The sequence below is a fragment of the Colius striatus genome, chromosome 5 (genome assembly GCF_028858725.1).
Source record: "Colius striatus isolate bColStr4 chromosome 5, bColStr4.1.hap1, whole genome shotgun sequence".
In the NCBI taxonomy this organism is placed as follows: Eukaryota; Metazoa; Chordata; class Aves; order Coliiformes; family Coliidae; genus Colius; species Colius striatus.
The window spans coordinates 10,759,610-10,776,776 of NC_084763.1; the positions used below are offsets into that span (position 1 = coordinate 10,759,610).

General features: G+C 39.9%; 1 protein-coding gene across 2 annotated transcripts in view; it reads right to left on the reverse strand.

The window, feature by feature from the left end:
• ITGA9 (integrin subunit alpha 9) overlaps positions 1 to 17,167 on the reverse strand; it is a 222,723-nt gene that overhangs the window by 50,514 nt on the left and 155,042 nt on the right. For both annotated transcript variants that reach the window (XM_061996749.1, XM_061996750.1), the window contains exons 19-23: positions 10,538 to 10,624; positions 9,176 to 9,255; positions 5,976 to 6,065; positions 3,159 to 3,267; positions 281 to 388 (exon numbers count right to left, since the gene is read on the reverse strand). In XM_061996749.1, coding sequence (XP_061852733.1) covers positions 281 to 388; positions 3,159 to 3,267; positions 5,976 to 6,065; positions 9,176 to 9,255; positions 10,538 to 10,624 — 474 coding nt within the window. The remainder of the gene's footprint in view (positions 1 to 280; positions 389 to 3,158; positions 3,268 to 5,975; positions 6,066 to 9,175; positions 9,256 to 10,537; positions 10,625 to 17,167) is intronic.

The window sequence follows — 17,167 nt, forward strand, 5'->3', positions numbered from 1 at the left end:
CTCTTTGGAGGTGTGACTCAGGGAAGTGTTCTCTGCATTTCCTTCAGGATTAGCCTGACCTAGTTTTACAATGCACTGGAGGAAACACAACCAGCTGCTTGCCCTGGGTAAGGGACAGCAGTCAGCAGCTGGAGGGGTTCAGATACTCATGATGATCTGGCCACAGATATAAAGAAGCTTTTTTAGACAGAAAAAGATAACTGATTCATCTAGCTCTGCTGGACCTTTTTTCTTTCAGTCAATAGCTCTCTGGGTTCAGAACACATCATAATGTACTCACCATCATCTGCTGAACGTGAAATATTTCAGCTCCAGTGGCAGAGAGGCGGTTTGGAAATGAAATGTCAAGAAAAGCTCCAGGAAGAGTGCTTGGTCCAGCATTGTAAACCTGCAAGCCAAAGGTGTATATAAATATATAACAAAAAAAAATTACATATATGGCTGCTCAGAAATGGGAAACTACTGTAGAACCAGAGCTGGGAGTATAGGCAAACTGGAAATAAAAATTCAAGTAATAGGCAAGTTTCTCAATGTCTGCAGACTATGGCTTCTTTTCTATATGTCAGGATGAAGTCAAAGGTTTAGCTTATCAACAGTCCTGAGGCATGGCTCATATCAAGCCAGAAGCAGTTTTGCAAGATAATTACCAGTCATCAATACAAATAGCATGAGACTTTTACCTTACATAAAGAGACACTGCTAGCAGTCTTGGAGTGTTTTGATAATACCATCCGGAAGACTGTAAGAAATATTGCTGTCTCAGTTAACATTCTCATTTCCATCTGGTAACCACTGCATTCGATTCTGCATATGTTTTCCTTATGGAACAGAAGCCAAAGTAATGATGATTGTGACTACCGGACTGCGGGTTTGCTGAGTGAGTTGCCAGGAAATGCATGTGAACAACTTCCATTCAAGTTCTGGGGTTTCCAATTAAATGAAACTCTTAGTGGAAAACATTGGCTTTCTGTCAAACCTCCCACAAATCTCCAACAAAAACTCAAAGAATTTCCAGTCCACCACTGAAATGGATCCAGTGAAAATTCCAAAATTTGTGGGTTTTTGCTGAAAAGAAATAATCCATGGAAAAATTTCAATGAAAATGAGTTTCAGTGTCTATCTACATTTTTTTACTAGGAAAAATATTTCCTGATTGCTTCTAACATGACATATAGAAGTGCGTACATTTAAAACATTGTCCACTAGAATAGCTACCGGCACTGAGACGGTACTGTTGTTGTGTACAGCACAAACATCAAAACCAACAGGTTTTCACTCTTTAAACGTTGTTTATATTTGAAGAAATGTCTGACTGATAAAGAGAATCAGTTCACAATGCCAAACCCTTACAAAAACCCTGAGGCTACAGGCAGGGGGAGAAATCCCATTACAATGGAGCATGATAAATGCTGCATGAAATACAAACATTATGCTTCATGTTAGACATTTTTTAAGAAATCCTTCATTACCTCACTGAGATCAGACATAAGAGTTAATGCAGAAAAGACATTTTCTTTGCACATCTTGTTACCCCCAAAAATGCTGTATAGATCTGTTTCCTTATTGACATTAGACAAGCTATAGACTTTTACATATAAAAACCACTATAAAGACCCTTTTTTATTTTTTTTTGTAAATCATCTCTTTTTCTTGGTTAAGAAACTATTACTTTTCTCCATCTGGAGAAGTTTAATAAATGGCAGTCAAATCATTAAAAAGAATTAAGTAAACAGTGACACAAACCATGCTTTGCCCATTATGAAACTCTACCCATTCTCTGCTACACACAGTTATGAGGTTTACCACATTACTGGAGAGCAGATCTGTGAGTTGTGACAGCACAATTTTCTACTTCTATATATAAAAAGAATATCTACTGCGACTTGTAAGAGTGTGCATGAGACACAAGAGGATGGGGCAGGACTAACAGTGTCTCTGCCAGTATATAGGTTCTCTTTGCCTTACCTGTTATCACTTTGTTTTATTGAAAATGCTGATATAGTTAAAGTAGCAGTAAATTTGCTCTTTTTATTGTTTTTAAGCAATGACTGGCTATGAGTTGGAAGGAGGGGGTAAGACCTATAAACTCTCAAGAATGAAATCAGAACTTCAAGAATTAATAACCTGATTCACAAAAGCTTTAATGTCCTGAAATCCTGCTTTCACTCCTTTGCAGTAAATAGCTAAGGGCACTGCATGACAGTGGGGGCTTAATTGCTCTGGACCACAGTCTGTCCACGGAGGCAGACATGTGTTATTCATTATGAGCTGAGTGGCATTCATGCCTAGGAGAACAGAAAGGGGAAAAAAGGCAAAAGACTATTTTTCACAATGAATGATTCCCCACCTCTGCATGATTTATCATTCCCTAGTTCCATCTAGTGGTCAAAAAGGATGTGAAGTGGTGCAGCAGATCTACTCACAGCAGTGAGGTAAGTTCATTTTGGCCACATCAAAAGAGTTTGTTACAGTTAATCACCCATGTCTTTTGCCACATCAGGAACCCACCTAACTGCCATGTAAAGTGTAATCTGTGGATAATACCCGAATAACACTGAGATGCTATGATATTTAATGAAACCTTCTCGTGCCTGTCTCTGATGTGTCTTTTCCCTGTACTGCACTCTTCTCATTAATGCTATAAACATTTTCATAGCAGAAGCATTTGGTCAGTCTGAATCCCTTGCACAGGTAGGTGTTTTTCTCATGGATAAAGGTTGTCCACTCCTCTGCTCAATGACCATGCCACTAAAATGAACTACTCCTCCCTTTTGAACCTGTGACTGCATCCAAGATTTGACACTTGTGTAACTAGAGTTTTTCACTCAGTATGTGATGCAAAGTATAAGAAACAAATAGTAGCAGCTTCACGTCTATGGAATTAAGATTCCCTATTTGTAATTCCTGTTATAATATATTCAGATAAAGGAAAAACCAATTCCAACCCTTACCATTCTATGAAGTCATTCTATGATTCTATGAAATAGACCATCCCTTCATGCTGCAAGTATGACATCCAATCCAGTATGCATTGAGGAGCGTACAGAAACATGCACCAAAGAACATACCATACTCAGGGGAAAAAAATCCAAAGATGATACACAAAACCAGAATGTGCTGACAAGTAGGAAAGCAGTAGAAATAAGGATCAGTTTTACCTGCAGTGTGAAGTTGAGTGACTGGAAAAGACATTCATGGTTTTCCAACTGAACAAAGTTTGATGCTTCCACAGAATCACCATAGAAAAATGAAGTAGGGAAGACTTCTCTGAAAGGTCAAGGCACAGATTTAGTAAGCTGTGTTTGGCACCAAAATTCCAAGTATTTATGGCAAATTGAATTGCTTTCTGGTCATGTGAAATCCTACGGGACTATTTTACGTTAATCTATTATTTGTGATTTGATTTGCTCTTGCAACATTGGACTACATAAGCAGCATCTGAACTAAGCAAGGTTAACATCTCATCATACAAGCTGACTTCTTTTGGCTACTTATTTCTCTTTCTCCTTTGCTATCATAAGACCTCTTCTCCAGGGCCTCCTGCCACAGATGATTTGTGGCACTCCTATAGCACAAGAAATCATTGCCCTACAAAGTTAATCTGAAGAAACAGTCACTAATAGGAATACTTTCAGTTATATATTAACTACAGTAACTTTTCCGTTTTATCTACCATTTACATTACATTGCAGAAATAAACAGTTCATTAATCATCTGAGCTTCACTACTGTTATGATTAGCAGATGGTGAAAGGGAAGAGGAGAGGAGGATATTACTTGCTTTCAATTGCAGTGGCACAGGCCAAGTCTCCCCAGCTACTCTTATAAATGTATCACAAAGTAAAATGCAGTAGGGTTTTATCAGAAGAGACTTGGAAGCACAACTCAGTACCTGGACATCCTACAGAAAAGGACTGACTAGGAGTGCTCTGATCATCCTTTGTGCTTCCTCCTAATCTCAGGTAGCTTCACTGGTTGGGTAATTTCAGACAAGGGCCTGGTGTAATTTCAGATAAATCTTGGTGAAGGACTGCCTAAAATTCTACTTCCTTTCCAGCTGCCCTTTTGGGTCAGAGCTTATTGAGACAGCATTTTAAGCCAGTTTCGGTACGTTTCCTTTTTTCCTGTCTGCCTCCTATGCCAGAGATTGCTAGGGGAAATAGCAAGAGACAAATTTATTCCTCCCATTTATGGCCTTGTGTCAGAAGGCTCCTCCCAAAAAGGGACAAGCCCTTCCGGGCTATTTATGACCTGGGATGATGTTTGCTCTCAGACTCAAATGCAGGATTGCTAATAAAAATAAGCTTTAAAAATTCACTGTCAAAGAGTATTATTAATATTGGCTTGTTTGGGAAGGTTGTGCCTTCCTACAAACCCAACTTTTCCCTGGCACTTGGACATTTCCATAAACCTGAATTAACTAAGCCTTATCTATGAGAAAGGATGAAATAATCTGTATGGTCAGTAAGGTGGGGCTTATAAATTCATGAAGCCTTGTGCTTTAAAAAAATTACATTTTGAAGGGAGAGAAAAGAGGACAATTTTTATCTTTTTGTATTTGGCATGCAGCAGTCTCTAGGTGACAAACAGATCTAAAGACACAGATGAAAGCACTCATATATATAAAATTTTAATCCATCTGCATCAAAGCATCAAGACGCAAAGGACACAGAGTTAAATTTCTATGCAATCTATAACAATGAGACCATTCAAAAACTTCCAGAACATGCTGCTGAGACTGTACTCTCCACATAGAGATTTTTGTCCTTGATAATCATCTTGTGAGGTCTGACAGAGCTCTTCACTTCTCCGAGCAGGCTCAAATGTATCTTCTACTTATTCTGACCGAAGACAGTAATTAAGGGATTTTATTTCTACGCAGTAAGATGGAAAATCAGCTTTCTGTGGCAAAATTCACACTAGACCACAAATCTGAGTTTCCCTAGTTTTTCAGCCAAATCATATTGGTGCAGGTAACTTTATTCCCACACATGTATCATGCTGGTCAATGGAATCTTTGACTTCTACTAATGTAAACCAGCACTGGTCATTTAGGCAGCATGTATTCTCTGAAGGCAGTGATAAATGGTGGCTAAAACAGACACTGGCCTCTTGAAGACATTATTGATAAAGGTTTGCTCTCCCACTTTAGGAATGAATGTCAACTTTCTCAGTCTACATGGACGCTAGTTCACCTCCAGTAACCAGGCCTTCCAATTTCAGATTGAGCACTGTCTATGCTAGAGGACAGTCTGTTTGTTGGGATTAACCACAAATCCTTTATTCTAGACTTAACTCCAATGCAAGAAGTGGGAGGGAAGTTCCCTGAGTACAAAGGCGGCAACTTGTACACGTGCAGCCTCAGGGAGAAGACAACGGCTCTGTGTTCTACAAGTATTTCAGTCAAAGAGTGAGTGATGTTCCTTTGTTGGTATTCAGAGGCCTCACAGATGAGGGAGCAGAGGGAGTGGGAAAATGAACAGCAGCAGAAGTGAACTCTGATTGTGACATTAAACAGAAAAGCAAACAGCTAGACTCTACTGAGCTCCTTAAAATCCCACAACATTTGACCCTAACCTTTGGCCTGGTGATTCTCACCCATATCCTCTCAGACACGTGCTAAGAAACAAGATTTTACTTTCTCTCTTTTCATTTTATTTTTAAGTCCATCATATCTACACAATCACGTGAATTCAAATATGATCATTAAAATATCTGCTATAAATGGGATGTTAATTAATTAGCATTAACTAGAAAGGAGAGAGGACCAGGTACAGCATTGGAATGAAAGGCATGACAAAATTCCCAGTTAACAAATGAGGCTGTCTGTATTTCCAGAGTCTGGGAAACAGGGAAAAAGCAACAGTCTGGCTACATGTAAACAAAATCAGTTTTTCACTGGAAGAAACTCAGATGTTACTGTAAGGTTTACTATTATTTTTGTTGTTTTCATTTGATTTGGTGACTGCTACTTACCCACTGATAGATGAGTCTACTTCATGCATCAGGGGCACTGACAGGATTAGAGTGTTATCGTGCAGAGATTCAGTCCGTTCTATGTTTCCACTGTGCCAGAAAGGAAAAATAAACAAGCTGGAAATTGACAGCCTTTGCAAGATATCACACGGTTTCACAGTTACAATCTCTCTGCCTTGTCCTCCAAGCCTCTCTATTTGAGTGATGTCAGCTCTCCTTAAGAAGCCTCTTAATCTTTAAGAGCTACATTTGTTCGCTTACCTTGAAGCGGGCACACACATAAAGCATGTGTGAGAAACAAGGACATTCATGCTCCAATGCAAGGACTCATTTCCTCCCAACCTGGCTGTGTGGCATTTTGGGAGTGATACACACCCCAGAGAGGGTCATGACTCAATAAATGAAACTGCACTTGAATTGTACCTGCATTGTCCCAGAGCATTAATTTGGTGCTATTACAAGCAGCGTTTTAAGTGAGACCTTCGTACTTAACTGGCCGTAAACTCTCATCAGTTCCACTCCCTCTTTCTGTACTTTGCTGCCAAAATGAAAGCACTTTGACTTTACATTTTTGGAGGTAGTTGCCTCAATTGGTAAAAATCAGGAGGAAAGAGAAAAGTGAGCAATCATCTCTCATTTGAGGCAGTTTATTTCAGTGTGCATGCTTATGTATGAAGTCTGGGAAAAGCTCCTGAAACGCACATCCCACAGGTAAACCTGGAATTATTCTAATTCTGATGGTCAGCGGCAAGTACTTGGTGGGAGATAATTCAGAAGAACAATCTTGAAAGAAACATTACATGTATAATCAGTTTCTTCAGCAATGTCTCCAGAATCACTTATGCCTTACAGCTCATTCGATTTACTCACAAACCAATGTGGCAAAGCAAGAGATATGATTTGAGGACAGTATTCAGCAAGGCAAAATCAAGGAGCAACATCTGAAGTGATACCATGCAGATGAGCTGCTCAGCTTACAAAAATAGAGCCTGCTGGCTGCATACATGCATAGATACAGCTCAGCTTTTTGCAACAGACACATTGGCCATGGCTGTTAATAAAACCATGGCCCAGATGGAAAAACCCACAAACTTTCAGTCTTGGGAAAACAGAAAAAAATCCCAAAAACACTTAGTAAAAGCTTTCCTCTAAATAGGCTCAAAGAAGAGTCCAAAAAGGAGACATTTCTCATCCAACAAAAATACTCAGATACCATGGTGGCGAGCAGAATAAGCAAGCAGAATTTCATACAGGGTTCATGGCTTATCTATTTGAAATGGAGCAAAGGTACTAAGAAGAGTAGAACACAGTTCGGTGAATCTAGCTCTAGAAAAGCAGTTCCATGTCAGGATGCACAGAAGAGGGTGTGTTGTTTTTGTAAACAACAAGAATAAATGTAATGCTTAGTCCTTTCTCCAACTGATCTCTCCCTCTACTGAACCAGTCCCTTGTTACAGATGCTACTGCCAAATTTGCAGCTTCAAGAGACAGGCTTAAGTGGCCACTTGAAGGGCCATACTTACTTTCCCATGGCAGCATGGCATAGTTTCTATGCATCCAGCCATTTCTGCCAGACTAGCTCCAGTTTTGTGTGGAAACAATGTCTCCACTCACTGCAGTCTGGCCACAGCACAGACAACTTCTCCATTTCCTTATCTCTGATCTTACCCCAGGGCTCCCTGCAACTTTCGTGGTAAAAACATTTCATTACACTTATTTGGCAGCGAGGGAATTGAGCAATTTGCCCAAAGTTACAGAGAAAATGAGAGTTCTCAGTGCTGGGGCCTGCACTGTTGTCTTTGGAGATTCATCTGAACCCTTCAAAACACATCTGTCCACTCGCTCATCCTTCTGAAACAAGAAACTTTCTCTTAACCTCTCTGAGTATTCACACTATGCATACAAACTACTGTTTATTTCTTTGCACCATTTAGAGGCACTGTCTAACCCTTCCTGCTGGTAGGGCACAGAAATGTGAGGAGCGAGGTTACAAAAGAAAGCCTTGTGCTATTCAAGCCACAGAAATGAGCAGTACAACCTGGAAAATGCTGTCCAGGCAAATTTAAAGCACTGATGACCCATCTTTGCACCAGCTGGCATCCATCTGACAGATACTCATGCATCTCCCTGACCTAGAAGCATCACAGGGTGATCTGAAGACATGATTAACTTCTCACAGAGAACAAAACTTCTCTTACATGCAAGGCATGTTCTTGCCTCTGATGCACTTCCAGTGTTTCATATCAGCCTCCTGTGCTGCAGGGTAACTTGTTCCTATCTACACCTTTTACTTTCAGGGGAGGATGAGAGTAGTCACTCAGCTATTGCTACACTACTAAGTCTCATCTCTCATCTCCAGCCAGTTGGTGAGGTGTCACCAAATTGGGGAGGAGAATTCAGGCTGAAGATCCTGATTTTGACATAGAGGGTATGAAGTTGGCCTACTCACACAAGAATTGGAAGTAGGAATCGGTCACACACCCAGCAAATCAGAGAAGCAGTTCGTGGCTCAAGTTAAAGCATCTGTGCTACCATCAAGTCCCATACATACCCCTAGAGTGCCCATGACTGAATAACCCACAGAGTCTGCTACTTCATGGCACATCATTCTAGGAGGCATAGAGCACATTGCACCTTTTATTCTGCCCAAAATGAAATCCCTATGCACACATAATTAGCTTCACCCTACTTCAATGCCTGCTCCAAGTGCCCTTGGGTGTCTGTCATAACCCAGTGAAAATCCAGAGAAGGAAAAAATCCAGACGTGCAACTTTGTAAACTGTCAGTGAGATCCCTGACCATCTGATGAAAGCATTTATCTTTTTTTGGTTTGCATCCAAGCATGCTTATTTCATTCAAATGCTGGAACAAATAGGTCTGCCTGGTACTGACAGTCAACTGCAGCTGAGCTGAACTTGATACAGGGCCCAAAGGGATGGGCACAGAAACACAAGAGCCTTCCAAATGAGAGAACACAAAATTCTCCTTTAGAATTGCAACTGCCTGGCAAAGAAAGCTTAGGTACGACCCTACCTCATTTTTCAGGAATCTGTGTCAAGTGGTTCCTCTATACTATCAAAATACATGCATTTAGCTCCAGCAATTTCACCTCATTCAATACACAACTGTTAAGCATATGTAATGCACACTTCATGGGACAAAGAATATGAAGACATCAAGACATACAAAGGTTGCCTTACCTTTGGGCAGTGACAAGGAAGGTAAGCGTTTCCTCCTGCCCAGACAAGTGGCTCGTGTCAAAGATCACACTGAACTCATACTGCACAAAGAAAAAGCAGTATTTAGAAAGACTGTATATTGTTTCAAAAATGTATTTATTCACAAACTTCACACTTGTGTTACTGGCCTAGCTGTACAAAAGTAGCCTATTTTGATATACATAAGAGAGCCTCCTCTACCGAAGAGCAGCTTTTAAATCTTAGCAATTATGGCTGTATGATTTTTCTCTCATCATGAAAAAGCCTGTACTAGAATTGCCAAAGATGCTTCTCAAGGAGATCATCTGCAAGGCAAAGAGTCTTCCAGTATAAGGGGATGACTACCAAAAGCTACCACAGCACCAATCTATATGTAACTTGTTGGTGAAGGGATCTTTTGGGGGAATAAAATCACACCATAGAGACTTGGAGCAACTGCCACAAGCTAAAGTAGCATTCAAGGCTGCCCATCATAATAGATAAAACTCAGGTTCTTGTTTTGAAACAGGAATCTACTTGGATGACCCCTGTAGACTTTCATCAACTTCTCCATGCAACAACTTTTCTACCTAACTCAAAACCACTTTTTGGTCAAGTGAAACAGTTTCACGCTAATTTCTCTGGCTTGCTGAAAAAAAACCTCAAGATAACCCAACCACATCACTCTGAAGCAAATCACTGAAATTCTTACATTCCAGACAGAATTTTGTTACTGCATTTATTTTTTTCCATTCCATTTAAAGTCTTTTCAAATGTTTCAGAAGAGTATGTTACATTCAATAAAATACAAACAAAGAAAATATCATGATGGCTCAAAAGAGGTGGCAATTCAAATGGAAATTATTTGGTTTTGAATCTGAAACTTTCTGAAAAATTCAGATTCATTTTGTTCAAGTCATTCTGAATTTATTCCTTATCATCTCAGCTTTTTGGGTTGGTCATTTGCACAGTCCAGTTTAGTGACAGAAAAGACCCAGGTGAATTTCTAAACACTATGATAGAGTTGTTTTTCTAGTATGCAACGAAATCTTCTTTAAAAGCTACCAGTAGATCATGATATGAAAAAGCCAATAATACACTTCAGTTGTAATTCATATAAATTCAGATGCAGTTTAATGTGAGAATGAGCATCATATTGCAGTGCACAGGGTATTGCCATTGCCTTTATCCAGTGGGAAAGAGGACAGCTACCCTTTGTAACCATGAGAAGCTTGGATATCTGAGTTAGAAAGCTACAAAAAGTATCAATCACAGTCATTTAACAGAGCAGTTGGCCCTTCCAGCCACTCTGTGGAGACAGGAGTGAACAGACCATCACACTGCAAACACACGTCACAACATTACCTTTGATTTCGATCTCATGAAAGGAAATCCCACACTGCATTTGAGGAAGTCTGACTCGAGCAACTCACAGGCAATGCCCAGCTCCTCCTGTAAGAAAATGAAAAAGATCATGAGACGATAGATTTGGGGAGAAAAAGAGGATTACTAAGAAATACTACTGAAGCACGTGATGAAGCACGGTGGAAAACTAAACATTGCCTACCATAGCACTGTTATTCCTAGAAAAAAATTAACAAATTCAGAAAAGTGCAGTGTTGCACTCCTTTACTTCACCCCAGTCAGATCAGCACTGGGAAGAAGACAACCATTAGAGCACTGCTTCGAGAGACAGACCATGGGGAAATACTGCGTGACTAAACATATAGTCAAGGGATCAGCCCAAGTTCTTGGATAACAACAGTTGTCCTCTCTGTTTATTAAAAGATAGATTTCAAATGATCCAGAATTCAGGCTCCTCAAGGTAGTTTTTACAAGTATGAATATCATAAAGACAGAACTGTGTTGAATGACAGTGACATAACCATGCCATACATGATTAATCTGGTCCTGGTGTCATTCACTGCTCTTATCTCTTTCTCTGGTCCACAGGATGGGCCATGTTGGTACGGAGACCAACTTTCTTCAGCGATACAATGTGCCTCTCCTCATGCTAAACATTGCCATGAACACTGTCAATAACACAATTGAAAAAGGCTAGAGCAGCCCTATCCTGCTTGATTGGAGAGTGTTTCATTGTTCTACAAAATAAGTGTCTGGCTCCAGGTTAGCACATTCTCATCTCCAGATCATCAGGGAACAAAATTTTATGCTCTGTCACTGTGGACAAGTTCATCTCATTAAACTTCGGGAGTGGAATTCAGCTCTGGAATCTGATATGCACTTTTAGGTGCCCACAAAGCAAGTGACTGCTATATGATCTTGGTGTCACTGCTCCTATCACAGTCAATTGATGAGAAAATGTGTCAGTAGATTAAATGCAGATGTTTAGTTTAGGCTGGGTCAAATACCTCTCTAAGTCCTAGTGTTGACTAGATCCTCACTAGATCTATGATGATATTGATGTTACGCAGCTACAATAAAAATGCCTAAATTTAGACACCTGAATCTGCCTTTCACATTCTGATGCAAGCACAACACTAGGGCCATCAGACATCACTATTATCCTAATTACGAGTCTGACAGCATTCAGATTCTTATCTTTTAACTGCTTCCTGTGATATCTGAAAGACAAAGTCTCCTTTATTTTCAAAAATCAAGGCTCAAATCAGGGCATGTATTTACAGAAAATTATAGATCTAATGCTACCTCCTTCAGACAGTGTTTTACTAGCTTCATATGAAAAGAAAATAACATAAGAAAATCAATGCATGCTTGGAGATACCTGATGGTGTGATATTACACCAGTACAACTCAAATGCCAGTGCAGTGGCCTTCACATGCAGCTTTTTTACGGATTTGTTTCCTTGCCATCATCAGTAGGCTTCCATTTACAGAAATACAAAAGATGGCACTGCCCAGCAAATCAAATAGCTAGCTGCAGTCATACAAAGCTGCTGCTCTCATATGCTGTGTTAGATTTTCTCCTCCATTTAGCACAAAACAGCAGAGCAAGTGCTTCATGGGTGAAGCATCCCCTTCACTTGCTTTTTCCTCTCGGCAATCTGGGAGGTTCTCCAGTTTTATGTGAGTGATCAAGTGAACACAAACCCTGAGCAGCTGCGTAACCAAATGAAAAATTTCACAGCTGTTTCCTCTGGGAACATTCTTAGTTCTGTGTTGTTCAAATGTCCCTTGCTGTCTAACTGTGGCAACCTATGAACTTTCTTTCATCAACTCCCAGCCTCTGTTCATTTAAGAGAGGTTTCTATTTACATAGCTGTCTGGTGGTGACAGTGACCAGACAGATCCAAGAAGCTGGCTCTTCTCCTCAAGGCCATATCCCTTCAGAGATGTCAAAAAAGCAGGATAACAGACAGAACTGTCATTTTGATAAAGGCAGAAGTACAGTACTTCTTCCTTTTGTAGGATGGTGGCTGCCTGCCTTCACAGCCCCGACGGCAGGCAGACAGATGCCAATTGTTTTATAATGGCCTGCTAAGGAAATGACAGATTATATTGCATTGACTGGTTTTGCTGTTGTTGCTTCCAACAGCTTAATACATGCAGTAAGACTGACTTGAATGATCTTCTGGCTTCATTAGCGTACTGTTCAGTTTAACAATTAATAACAACATTACTGAAGTTCATATTGGACATTAGGAAAAGGTTCTTCACTGAGAGAGTGGTCAGTCACCAGAACAGACTCCTGAGGTAACTCTGAGGAGCCATCAGTTGGATTCAATGATCTTTACAGGTCCCTTTTGACTTCAGATATTCTATGAGCCCTTTAATGCTGCAACATCAAATTTTTCAATGCTAGGAAACAGCAGAAATAGGTTAGCCTGCACTGGTTCATCCTTTCACAGATTTCTGATTTACATAGGCTATGCAGAAAACTTCCCATGGACCCCTTGCCTTGATCTGTGTTTAGGACAGAGAAGCTTAGCTAACGGAAACATTTCGGCTTTCTTTCACTGCTGTCTGGCTTCAAACTTTATTTGCAGTGCATTGTTATGGAGAGAGAGGAAACTGTTTCTTCATGGGCTTTCCTATGGCGTTCAGCTCTGTAACACATGGGCAGGCTGTAAGCACTAAAGAAATTCAATTTTCACATTGTTACAGCAGACTGAAAGTTTGTTCTGTCTTATCTAACAAACAGGGAAGGGAAACATTACAGCTCAAGGCCTGAGGAAATTTTTTTATGCCACTTCTCACTGACATTAGCTAATGTTTTTAGTGTGCAATGCTTCTCTAGGACAATATAACCTCACTGAGAACCCAGCTTATAGCATGAGTTTCCACAGCAGTTTCTAGTTTGCTTAGAAAACACAGCCAAAGGGGTTGGAAGTTTCCCCTACAGTGAGACAGTGTGAAGCTTTATCTGGAAAACTTTGTTTTCTTTCTGAAACATTTCACAGCATTTCATGTTCTTAGGAGAGTTAATCAGATAAATAGACAGCTAATTAGCCAAATAGCTGTACTATTACGGCATAACAAATATAGACCTGGGTAACAGAAACATGAAGCTCAGGCTGGCTCACAGTCTTTCTCAAAGACCTTTATCGCACCAAGAAAATTATAACATGATAATTATAACTTGAGCAATGAAATAGTTAAGGTCTAATGCCATTATACGACGCACATGGGGAAACAACTCAACCTAAATTCTACAGCAAAATGCTGTCAAACATAATCCCTAGGGTACATGATCAGGACTATAAGATGAAATGTCACAAAATGGCCTTATTTTTTGATGTAAGTGATTTGAAGTGTAACTATCATATGTGTTTGCAACTAAATAGTGCAGTAAGCTGGTAATGGTCACATTAATAAAGTGTCTAGAAGCAGCAACCTGGGAATCTTGCTATTTGCTAAATTTAAGACTTGAGAGAAGAGAAATTTCAGCAGTGCTATGTTCTTCCCATCTCTCTACCACTTCAGATATTCACCCTATGCACAGACAGTCTGCCCTGCTGGTCTGCACCAGTTGTCTTCTCCATGGGTATCTTCAGCCAATACCTGTCTCAGCTGATGTGGGCAGTTGCTGAACCTGGGGAGCCTTAAGTATATCAGACTACAGGCTGACAACTTGGAATATGCTTATGAGCAAGGCCTCCTCATGTTCTTGACCTTAATCTCAACCCTACATGCAGTCAAGTCCTTACAGCCCAAAAGAACTCAGATACCTGTCAGATGATAGTAAGGTGTTCACAGAGTAATGACAGAACTGTAAGAGCATCACTTGTTTTTCAGGCCACGTAAGGTAAGAATTATCAGTCAGGTTATCAGCAAGAAAATAGCTTGTCAGCTTTAGAATAGGCAATACCAAAAAAAAAAATCTTTCCCTGTATATATTTTGGCATTTTAGAAGACTCTCTTCCCTTAATAGTAATTGACAAGTCTGATGTTCTCACGGTACAAAGGCGGGACACCAGTGCCAGTTGATATACCCTGATCCTTCTCTGCTTCACCTATGTCCAACCAAAAGCCCCCCTAACTGAGTCTGGTCTGACAGTTCAAATAACATCCTTCCCCCACACTTAGGGTCATTCATTTCTCGACCAAAGGCAGAACTCCTCTGAACTGATGTTAGACCCAATCCAAGTCATCAGCACACTCCATCAACTTACTCCCACTCCTCATCCCTACCCATGACTGGCTGCAAATTCCTTCCCTCAAGCATCCCCCTTTAAGTCACCTCCCTGCATGTTAACTCTCCGTCAACAATCACCAGAAGGAGGCTTTTATCTATCTGACAATCCTTCTACCATGACTACTACATTTGAAATGTCAACATGGATCTCCAACAAAGCAATAATGAACTTGTAAAAGGATGTGCTGGATATGGCTCTGTTTTGTTTTTTTTTTTTTTTAATAAAATCATACCAAGACAGTTAAGAGGAGGTTATATTAATATCTGAACTTAGGGTAAATTCAGTACTGCTCTGAATACTGTTGATTATCTGTGCCAGAGTTGACTTCACCCTTTTAAATACTCTTCTGATTAGCTGTTATTTTTGAATGGATCAAAACCAGTGTTGAAAGGCATAGAAATATCTTCATTGCAGATTTATCAAGATAATCTGTATTTTTTTAGAAGGTAAAAAAAACCCCAACTTGTTAGAAAATACATTTACTGACAGTTTATATTTCTCTTTACTTTGCTACACTCAAAGTAAAGCTTTTTTTTTGTTGTCTCCCTTACAGATCCTGGCTACTAGCATATATACTCTGGGAACGAGAATAAAATGTCCTGGAAGCCTTGATAATATGCTGGCAGAACACTCCTGTTTTGAAGATGCTGAGAATTTATTTAATTTGTTAGGGTTTTTTATGCTGGTGCACATTTTCCAAAGGGCACAAAAGAATAAATGCTGAAGAACCCTGCACTTGTTGCAAGAGCACACACTCTTACTGTTGCTTTTATTCTTTTTACTGGTTTTATTGTTCTATAACACCTCTCTGTGAACTACTACACTGGACATCACAGGAGACCATGAACAGTATCCTCTGGGAAGCACTAAAACAAATAGACTAAGAAAATGCCATAAATGAGGGCTACTTAAACTCACCAAGCTAAGCTAAGCCTCAAATTTAGATACTATGCACCTACCTACTATATACTCTCCACTGTGTAAACTTTATAACTAGCTCTCCCCACTAGTTATTTGGAAACATGGTTCTACTGACCTGCACCAAAGGTAGAGGCTTATGTCAAGCTATGGGAAAAATAGAGTTTTGCTAAACTTTTACAGCTTTTCTCATCATGGACTGATTTAAAGCACATATTATACCTCAGTAATTCCAATTTGTACTTTTGGTGAAGAGGGACACTTTCCCAAATGAGAGTTTAGACAAACATCTGGATGTTTTGTTCCACCCAACAGGACGATTATATAGATGTGACCTGCATTTTAAGAGCTCCTTACTTTTGGGAGATATCACTGAACATATGCCTGTTCACAGCTGGTAATGTTTCATACACAGTTAACTAGAAAAGCTGGGTAGCACAAACACATCCCAACTCGGGAACCTAAAATAAAGGCTCACCTCTTTGATGATGTTTGACGTGGCTTCTTCAAATCACTCTTTATAATCTTGTCCTAAGCCCTTCAATTGTACTACCAGCAACTTGTGGGTTCCCCTATGGTTTTGAGAGCTCAATTTTTATTTTGCTCCGACTCTCTCCCTGCCTCATAACCCCCTTAATGCCTTCACTAAGGCTTCAAGGATATGAAGATTTGTCAAATCATTTAATAGTCACCCCTTAAGCATAATGATGTACTTTCTTTCCACAGCAACTGAAGTCACCAAAGAATGTGGGTCACAGTTACCCACATATAGAGAGCAATTAGGGACACCTGAGCTCATGGAAACTTGAGGATTTTTTTTTTTTTTCAGATAAAAACCCTGTCTCAGGCTTAGTTTCCCTCTGAGGGAGACCAAGTGCAGCTCAGAGTAATTTAATCTTGGAGGCCCCTTCCTGTGCATGTAACAGCTCAGTTTTTCTAACACAAAATTCCACAGATACCACACTTTCCTCCAAAATGTAGCTTTGCTGAGTATTTTTAAACTGCAAGAGAGAAGATGAGTGGTATTACTCACTGGGAACTCTTCCTGCACGATTATTCAAGTGAAAATCATCTGAAATGACCAAAATGGTGGGTCTGATCTAACTCAGATTCCTCTTAAAAGTCCAGCATAGGTGGTCATGGCTTTAAAATCAGCCAAAGGGCTGGGATAAATTCCTTTGTGCTTTTCAAGGAGTTTCTGCTCTCAGAGTGATAATCTCATGAGTTTTATTTCATTTTCCTGGCAACTTCAAGAAAACGCCTTGTGTTCAGAAACTCTTCTGTGTGAATTTCACTTGCCAAAGCAAAGTGTGTGACAGAACCACACATAATGAGGAAAAAGAAGTTCAGATGGCTTTACTCTTTCAAACGTAACAGCTCTGTCAGCTGAGCTCCACAGGTTTCTCCTGTTGGAAATAATTCCCAAACACAGGTGGAATTAAAGTCACAATGTGAATCA